This window comes from Ammospiza nelsoni, chromosome W, assembly GCF_027579445.1.
Source record: "Ammospiza nelsoni isolate bAmmNel1 chromosome W, bAmmNel1.pri, whole genome shotgun sequence".
NCBI classification, from domain to species: Eukaryota; Metazoa; Chordata; class Aves; order Passeriformes; family Passerellidae; genus Ammospiza; species Ammospiza nelsoni.
This window is the reverse complement of record NC_080668.1, coordinates 9,825,810-9,835,872: the sequence shown is the minus strand read 5'-3', so window position 1 is coordinate 9,835,872 and position 10,063 is coordinate 9,825,810. Positions and strand designations below refer to the sequence as shown.

At 43.4% G+C, this 10,063-nt stretch overlaps 1 protein-coding gene across 1 annotated transcript; it reads left to right on the top strand.

The window, feature by feature from the left end:
• Positions 1-282: 282 nt before the first annotated feature.
• LOC132086133 (protein NYNRIN-like) lies at positions 283-3,753 on the top strand. The gene has a single exon (XM_059491601.1). It carries the CDS (start codon positions 283-285, stop codon positions 3,751-3,753), a length of 3,471 nt encoding a protein of 1,156 aa, XP_059347584.1.
• The last annotated feature ends 6,310 nt before the right edge of the window (positions 3,754-10,063 follow it).

Genomic DNA, 10,063 nt, shown 5'->3' with positions numbered 1-10,063 from the left:
GCTCGAGTAGTGGCTGTGGCAGTGGCAGCTCAGAAGACAGGTTACTCGGAACCTGGAACCAGGGGTAGGGGTAGAGGCTACCCGGTGAGAGGGGGAGGGAGGTTCCAACCCCACCCAGCTAGAGTAGGGCCAGATCAATGTGCATACTGCCTACAGACGGGACACTGGAAACAGGAATGCCCCCAGTTAAAGAGAAGGCTAATGGCCACCACTACCACCACACAGCAAGAAAGTGAATGAGGGGGACCGGTGGGCCATACCCTAGCAGACCCACTGGTTAAAATGGAGCTAGGGGAAGGTAAAAAGGAATTGGACTTTTTGATTGATACGGGAGCAACCTTTTCGGTTTTAAATCAAGAATTGGTACCTAAAAGTGATGAATTTGTACAAGTTGTGGGAGCAACAGGCCAACCAGAAAAAGCTTACTTTTTGAAACCTATCAAATACAAAATTGGGAAACAAATGGGAATACACCAGTTTCTGTATTTGCCAAATTCGCCAAAACCTCTACTAGGGAGAGACTTACTAGAGAACTTGGGAGCCATAATAAAGTTCAAAAAGGACAGATTTGAATTTCAAGTAAAAGAAGAACAACTGATTACAGCCCTAAGCCTAACAATCAGTTGTGTGAAACCTAAACCTGAGAATCACAATTTTGAGCGAGTCCTGAGCGAGGCATACCCATTAGTATGGGCTACTGATATACCTGGAAAATCAAAACAAGCAGCACCGATTGTTGTTGAACTTAAAGACGGGGCAAGACCGGTGGTAAGAAAACAATACCCTTTGAGAATAGAAGACAGGAAGGGGATTGAGCCCATAATCAAAAGGTTTCTGGAACTGGGGTTATTGGTAGAATGTGAATCGGATTTTAATACACCAATCTTGCCAGTAAAGAAACCTAATGGAGCTTATAGACTAGTTCAGGACTTGAGAGCAGTAAACGAAATAACCAAGATATTACATCCTTTAGTTGCTAATCCATACACGCTTTTAACTAGACTCAAGGATAATTTGGCCTGGTTCACTGTATTAGACTTGAAAGATGCATTCTTCTGCCTTCCCTTAGCTCCCGAGAGTCAAAAGATTTTTGCCTTTGAATGGGAATCTGTAGATAAAGGAAGAAAGACCCAACTTACCTGGACGGTATTGCCCCAAGGATGGGCGAACTCCCCTACGATTTTTGGGAATCAGTTAGCCAAAGAATTAGAACAGTGGGAAAGGCCGCTGGGAGATGGCACCCTTCTGCAATACGTAGATGACCCCTTAATAGCAACAGTGACAGAGGAAGAATGCATTGAATGGACTATTTCCTTGTTAAATTTCCTGGGTTTAAGTGGATACCGAGTCTCTCAACAGAAAGCACAGCTGGTGCAAAAAGAAGTGGTGTACCTGGGATACAAAGTCTCCAGAGGACAGCGATCCCTGGGAGCAGCTAGGAAAGAGGCCATCTGTCAAATGCCTAAACCAGAGACAGTGAGAGATCTGCGCGCCTTTCTGGGGATGACAGGTTGGTGTCGGCTATGGATCTACCAGTACGGGATACTTGCTAAACCACTGTACGATTTGTTGAAAGAAACTAAGGATGTTCTAGTTTGGACTCCCGAGGCAGAAGGGGCCTTCAAGAAGTTGAAGCTGGAGCTAATGAGAGCACCGGCTTTAGGTCTCCCAGATGTATCAAAACCATTCTGGCTGTTCTCCCATGAACGACAAGGGATGGCCCTAGGAGTCCTGGCACAGCAGTTGGGAACACACAAGAGAGCTGTGGCCTACTTCTCCAAGCGATTGGATGAAGTAAGTAAAGGATGGCCAGGCTGTCTGAGGGCAGTGGCTGCAGTGATAATTAACATAGAAGAGGCCAGAAAGCTCACACTGGGCCAAAAGATGACTGTGTTAGTATCTCACACTGTGTCGGCTGTGCTGGAACAGAAAGGCAACCATTGGTTGTCCCCTTCCAGATTCCTAAAATACCAGGCCATCTTGGCTGAATCAGATGACGTAACCATTCAGGTAACTAACATTGTGAACCCAGCTTCATTTCTAGAAGGGAGAGCCCCAGCAAAACCCATCGAACACGACTGCCTGGAAACAATTGAAGCCGTCTATTCCAGTCGCCCAGATCTCAAAGAAGAGCCGCTCGAAGGTGCGGACAACTGGTTCTCAGATGGCAGCAGCTTCGTGAAGCAAGGAGTAAGAATGGCTGGCTATGCAGTCACCACTACAGAAAGGGTAATTGAGTCAAACCCCTTGCCTGCAGGGACCTCAGCCCAAAAGGCAGAGCTGATAGCTCTGACCCGAGCCCTGGAATTGGCAGAAAACATGCAAATTAATATATGGACAGACTCTAAATATGCCTTCTCTGTTGTACATGCTCATGGGGCCATCTGGAAAGAAAGAGGACTATTGACTACACAAGGAAAAACAGTCAAACATGCAGAAGAGATTCTGCGATTGCTAGAGGTGGTCCAACTCCCAGCACAAGTGGCCATAATGCATTGTAAAGGACATCTGAAAGGTAACACTATTCCAGAAATAGGGAACAGGAAGGCAGATACAGAAGCTAAATTGGCTGCCACAAGGAAAAGAGAAGTGGAAATAGTGGCCCTAATACCAGGAGAGCTGGATACCAATATCAAGCCAGAATACCAAGAATCAGATCATAGGTGGATTCAAAAGAATAAAGGTAAACTGTTAGACAGTGGATGGGGACAATTAGAAACAGGACAGTTGATAATACCAGGGAACATAATGTGGCAGATTGTGAAGGCGGAGCATGAAAAGGCCCATTGGGGTCTAGATCCGCTTTATCAACATTTGCGAGCCAGGATAGCAGGACCGAAATTATTTACTACTGTAAAGCACGTCACATCCCAGTGCGAGCGGTGTCTGAAAAATAACCCGAACACAGGAACCAAAGTACATCAAGGAGCCATAAATCGAGGTAAATTCCCAGGTGAAGTATGGCAAATTGATTTTTCTGAACTCCCAAGAAAAGGGGGGTTTCGGTATTTGTTGGTACTAACTGATACATTTTCTGGGTGGCCTGAAGCATTCCCTTGTAGGACAAATAAGGAAAGAGAAGTGACTAAAGTACTGTTGAATGAAATTATTCCACGGTTTGGGGTACCAAAGAGCATTTCTTCGGATAGAGGTACACACTTCTGTGCAAAAGTGGTGAGAGCAATAAGCAAAGCATTACAAATCAAATGGCAACTACACACACCTTATCGTCCACAGGCCAGTGGGCAAGTGGAAAAGATGAATCATCTCATCAAACAGCAAATTGCCAAAATATGCCAGGAGACTAATTTGCAGTGGTATCAGGCTTTGCCTATTGCTCTGCTTAGGCTGAGAGTCAAACCAAGATCAAAAGAAAAGTTAAGCCCATTTGAAATTTTGTATGGTAGACCTTATGCTATGCAAGTTGTAAATGGGGACGCTATAGACCAAATCGGTAATCAGTATATTTATGATTATGTAATTACGGTGGGGAAACAGTTTGATAAGAATGCTACTGTGGTGATAGGGCACCAACCTAAACAACCCGACTGCAAATTGCATCCGTTTAATCCCGGTGATTGGGTGTATGTTAAGAATCTTTTAGGAAAACCCCTACAAGAGAAGTGGGAGGGACCTTTCCAAGTACTGCTGACTACCTTCACTGCGGTTCGGATCAAGGAGCGACCCACGTGGATCCATTACTCACGAGTCAAGAAAGCTCCGGAGAATAAAAAAGAGGAGCAGACATCATGATCCTGACTCCACCTCAGATCTTCACAACCCTGATCATTGGACTAATGATAAGTATAGTGCTTCCCCAAGGCTCTGTCTCAATAGACCCATGGTCTAACGCACACCAATGTATCCACCCGGAGTTGGAAACAGGAACGAAGGGGCCCTACTTTGAGGTTTATGCCTTACGTAACAATCAACCATACGCGAGTAAAGTATGGGATCAGCCCTCTATAGTAGCGTACGAGGGAGACCAAATCCAAGTTGGTTGTCGAGAGCTTGACCCAGTAGAAGGAAAAACAAGACGGCTAGTATTAACAATCCAACCCTTGATGGCAGCCTCTGAACACAACCTAATCACCTTTAGTCCAGTGAAAATGGGAAAGCCCACTGTCTGGATGCAGCAGAAGGGCCCAATTTCATGTCAGTGGAGTGACTTCAGGGAAGATCCACCCGGATCACAACCCCGAAATTCAGTAATTTATAGAGAAGATCCGCTTGGGGAACTACATCCTCAAAACATAACCCTTGACTTACACCCTCTTCTCTTCTCTGCGGGAAAGATTGTAACATCTAATGGTCCTGAGGAAGGGAAAGCACAGTGTGAGATGGCGTTTAGATTGGATCAGTCAATGAGGTTCACATGTGAAAGGGAGCTGAAAGCGCTGGAAATGGGTTTTGGCTTCCCTAAGCGTGCTGTCGCATATAAGGTAGCATTACCGGAAGACGTGATCCCATTGTATCCAGATCTAGACTTGCCCCAAGAAACCACTCCACCGGTGGTATGTAAAGTAGTACATAACCTAACCTTTATAGGGCCTCAGGTGATAAGAAAATCTAATGAACAAAAATTATTGCTAGACCCCACTTATTCCCTGAAAAAGGTGCAGATGAACCTTCACACCGATATTACGTATTTGCAAAAGGGTTGCCAACCATTTATACAGCAAAGCCTTAAGGGATGGAATGCATGGCTAGCAACAAGGTCTCATCATAGAAGAGTACAAAGAGATCTAAGTGGATGGATTGGCACTGGATTTGGTATATTAAACACGATAGATCAAGAAGTATTAGTGAATAAATTAAGTACCGTTACGTCGAACTTAGGAAAGCTAAAAATGCCCCTCAGTTCATCCATGCTCACATTAGCAGAAACACAATCACTAGTAGTAAAACTACTAACCATGGTAGCAAACGATACTGAAGAGGATTTTTTTGAAGTTCGCTAACTATACAGGGGAACTTAGCAAAGAAATTGCACTAGCTATCCAGTGCCCTCAGACACAACAATGGGTACAATCAGTAGCGGCAGGAATAATGAGAGAAGGAATGTCAGGTATATTACCTCAAGAGATAAGAGAAACAATACTAAAGAACAATCATACTACACAATTTGAGAAGGACCACCAAGCCTGGTGGCAATTAGTAAATTTCACTTATGACCCTCAACAGGAACACATTGAAGCCTATGTCCTCACCATTAGTGCAGCAGAGGAAAGAGCTATCTTTCCTATCCTCACTCTAGGGACAATACATCAAAATGTTATTGTCAAGCCCATAGACCATAATGTCTGGGCTAGTTATGATAATACCAAAAATAGGTGGCAATCGGTTAGCACAGAAGCATGTATTCCTAGAGGACAATTAGGCTATGTCTGTGAAAACGCTGTAGTAGAAGCGGAAGATCTATGTTTAGATGCTGAAAATAGTGTATGTACCTTTGAAATGCTTCCGCATAATAGAACACAATCACAAGTTTATTATATAGGGAATGGGTGCGCTTGTGTGAGGACAGCTTGCGATAACGTCACCATAGATAATTGCCAAGAAAAGACTAACAATACTAACTTTTGTGTATGCAACTTCACCAAGATAGTAGGTTGTGACTTTCATTATACTGTCCCAATAACTACTCAACAGCTAATTAATGCAGATTTTGACCTATATCAAGAGATACCGAAATTACAAATAGGGATGGACGTCGAAGTCCTTAAAGCAATGCTCACACATCCTAAAGTAAGGGAATTAATACAAAAGGTAAATCAAACAACCAAACGAATGGTATGGCAGGTAGAACATAATTCAGAAAAAATACAGAATGTCCTGACTAAAGTAGAACAAGTAGGCCAGCATCATTGGTGGGATATCTTTGTAGGATACTCCCCAACAGCTACACAAGTCTTTAACTATCTGGTGCACCCAACGCTAATAATAATCATAGTTCTGTTACTATTAACTCTTACAAATATTTGCATGTGGTGGAGACTGAGAATTATAATGAAAAGAACCCAAATGATCTGGGCTATGGTACGAGCATATCAGCGCCCTACAGGGTTAGAATTTGACGAAAGAATTCGTAAGTAATAAGAAAAGGGGGGAAATGAAGCCATCTATTATAATGGTTAATAGCTTCTGAAAAATAAAAGAATTAAAGACACTCAAAAATATATTAAGGGAATTGCAGCAGTTAATAAATAACCTAAAATACACTTTCAGGAAGATCTTTGATCAGATACTTAGGTAAGGCAATGTAAAAATTACACTCACAATATTTGGATAGGTAATCTAAAATACACTCACAGAAGAAACTTTGGAATTAGAATATTTGAAGAAGAAGAAGTGGAAGCCAATAAGTTAAAGTGACCTGCCAACCCGTTAGGATCAAGCCAAGTACAACAGTTACTTCAGCTAAGTCATGGAAAAACATGCCAAGGATAACAGGAAGAAGACCAAATTAGGAAAAGCTTAAAATTTAACTGAGGAAGACCAAGAATTCCCAGAAGACTCCGCCTGCCTATGAATATGCATGTAATAAATGATGTAATCCTTGTTTAAAATTGTATAAAAACCCGCTTTTGCCGTGCATAATCCAGAAATCCATTTCGTGATTTCTCCGACGCGTCGTAATAAAATACCTCCTGCTTATCTGACTTAGGCTGAGTCTCTTAAGCAGTTATTCTCGCCTTTTGGGGCAAAATTCGGCATCACTCTCTCTCTCTCTCTGGTCCAGACCCCCATCACTCGTTCATTTCCTTCGTCCTCCTCCACTCTTATCACTTGTCTAGGAAGGGTTAATGTTCTGTAAGGTTTTCATTGTCCAAAAAGGGTTAAAAACTCCTCCAGGCGGCTGGACTCCTGGCTGCACCCCCCCATCTCCTCAGCCGGGCTGCCTGCTGCCAGCACATGTTTACTGAGTTTCAAGATAACGACACAGGCTGCACTCTCTCTCTCTCTGTCTGTCTCCAAGGGGGGGGGGGAATGGCTACCCGATGTCTCTTGGGGCTCCTCCACCCTTCCATCCTCCAAGGCCTCCTCACCTCCCATCTCTGTCCAGGCCCAGGCCTACCACATGGCTGCCCCTCCCCCACCCAGCAGCAGCGGCTGGACGGGGGAAGGGAGATCCGACCTCAGTCAAGAGAGCCTCCCAGGGCCGAAGCTCTGCTTTTAACCCCTGTGTGTTCTCAGAGGTGTGTCCAAAATCCCACTGGCTACAGCAGGTGCCAATATCAAATTTCAAGCACCCATTGGTTTGACCACAACATCCCAGAATTCCCACTTCTTCCTGGTCAAACCACCACACACATTTAAACCGGTTGATACCAAATTGACTTTCAAATGGGGACTGGGTGGTAATGGTTTGGGAAAACCCAAATGATCCAAGAAATGTACAAAGAATAACACCTAATTAAGAAATAAGACAAAGCTTACATCACTGGTTTCAAGCACTGCCTGAATAAAGCATTTCCATGGGGAGGAATACTTCAGACAGAAGGATCAGAACTCTTTTGGTCAAAGAGTTCTTATATTCTGACCTTAGCCTGTGAATTGTACAGGGGAGACCGGGAATTACCATTTCCATCAGTACCATACTGTAAACTTTACTTTGATTCATCCTGATACTGGACATGCTAGCTGGGTTATAAATAAATGCTTGAATTGTGGAAATAATTAGAATTGTAGTTCACACAATTTATGCTCTTATTGCAAAAAAGTGTTAAAATAATAACTTTGTTTTGTGGATGGGGATTATTAGTGCCAGTTGAATAGGAGATACCTGAGGAACGTTGGAAAACCACAGTTAAGGGGTGTCAAAAATTATTTGCCTGTAAATTAGCTAAGAGAAAGTAAGGAATTAGAGGGAAAGACCAGATTGGCCTCTGTATTCACCACCAAGAAAATCAAATACACCTGCTGTGGGTTGCAACCTCACAGGCATGGGAGGTGGGAGTATAAGCCATACTGGACCTCTGTTATTCCTGTTTCTTTCACTCATTTGCTGTCTTTTCCCTTTCGGGATACCAGCAAAATTGTGTCACAAATGCTACAGAAAGCATCACATGGAAAGAAATCGAAGTTCCTCTTTTATTACACACAACTATGTCAACAGCCACTGTTGTAACCTACCCAAATTAAGAACCTGTAGGCAAAATGGAGAAAATTGTTGGATTGCAAGAAACTTGGGAAAAAGTGGTAACAAATTTGAAACTGAATGTCCAAAAGGAGAGAGATGGATTTGTTTTATATTTAATCTTAAGTGTGCAGTTCTCCAGTCTCTCAACTCTTAGGTGGCTCGTTGTTTTTGGGGTTTCTCCGTGGGTTTGGAGTCGGGGGTTCCACAAAGCATTCTGGTCTTGGGAGTCACTTTGCATAACCCCCCCCCACCTCTCAGGTGTCTTCACTATTCTGGGAAAGGTACAACTTAGCCTTGGGAAGGTCCCCACCCGTTACAGTCTCAGGAGAAGGGCCATTAACTCGCCCCAGCCAGGGCTTTTACTAATACAAAAACAACCATTAACGACAACGACCCGTGATTACAATAACAAAGGCAGCAGCCCAGCAGTAGTGGTAACTTTTTCTCACAGAAAAAAATATTAACCGAATTTTTGTTCATAAAAGAAACTATGCTATGTAAGATGCTTTGTGTAACAGAAAGGGCTTGCAGCGAGATAGCAGCTACAGGGCACCTAAATCTTTCAGAGAAAGGGAATTTATTGCCTTCTTATCAGAAGAAACTAACTTCCCGCCTTGGAGGCGCTGTTAGGATTAGAAGGAAGAAGTTGACAATGACCAGACAGAATCCTGTGTTTGAATGGAATTTATGCATCATATATGAAGTGTGTGAATATGCAACGGGCTATTGTTCTTAAGGGTTAATCCTTTGTTAGCAGGGGTCCTTTTCTGGGCTCGTGATGCCCAGAAAAAGGTACCCGGACGTCCGTAACTCTTTGTTTTTATTGTCTCATATTGTCCTAATTCAATTTGTCCAAATTGTTATTACTATAATTGTGTCACTATTCTTTTTAACTATTTCATTACTATTAAACTTTTAAAAATTTTAAAAACAAGTGATTGGCGTTTTTCACAGCTTCAATAACTACCTTTTCTTCTGCCAATGAGAGAAATGGAAATCAAGGGATGGATGTGAAAAAAAAGGAAAACTGTTTATTAACAAAGCAAGATACACTCAAAGCACAGGAAAAAATTTTGAATCTTACACCCTACCCCCATCTTGCCCCGTGGCCGAGAGCAAAGATGGCAGCTGCCCTTTTTTTGTCTCTGGGAAACGGGGAGAAAAGAGTTCAAGAAGCATCTGGTGTTATGAGTAGAAAAGTTGCCCATTTTTTTAAAAGGTTGCAGAGTTAACAGATTGGGCCAGTTGCTGCCAGGGTGGTGTTCTGTTTTTTGTTGTAATCACCTGTTGTTAATAGTTTTTCGTTAACTACCTGTTGTTGATGTTTGGGAATTCCCCTTTTTTGTCGAGTGGCACCCTGTTGCTGCCTGGAGCATGACACCGGGGACAGTGAAGAGGAGGAGGTGACATTGGGGTTGGCATGCAAATGAAGAAGTCCCTCACCAAACCTAGCCAAAAACCCCTAAAAACAATGAGCCAACACGGAATTGATGTCTAGACTTGAGGAACAGAATCCAGTGTCCTCTAAGACCCTTTTTACCCCTCACCCTAACCTAAAAAGATGTCGGCTGGAAAGAGGACCTCGAATGTCAAACCTAAAAACCAGGACTCTCCTGGTGCTCTCATGAGGACGGAAGCCCCAGCTCTGCCTGCAGCCCAGCGGACAAAGCTGCACTTTTCCTCCTCCATACCACTCCTGGAAGCTGCGGCGGCGTGAGCGTGACCCGTCAGTTCTCCCCACCCGAGCTGATTTTTAATAAAGGTATTAAAAAGGAGTAAGATCTCCTGCCCTATTTATTTCATCTGGGAACCTGATGGATTTCTGGCGTGGGTCTTTTCCTTGCAGCAGCTGAAGTTGGTGGATTTTAATGTCCTTTCTTGTGTTCATTAAGCACCTCTGAGGTCTTGGGTTCAGGGCGG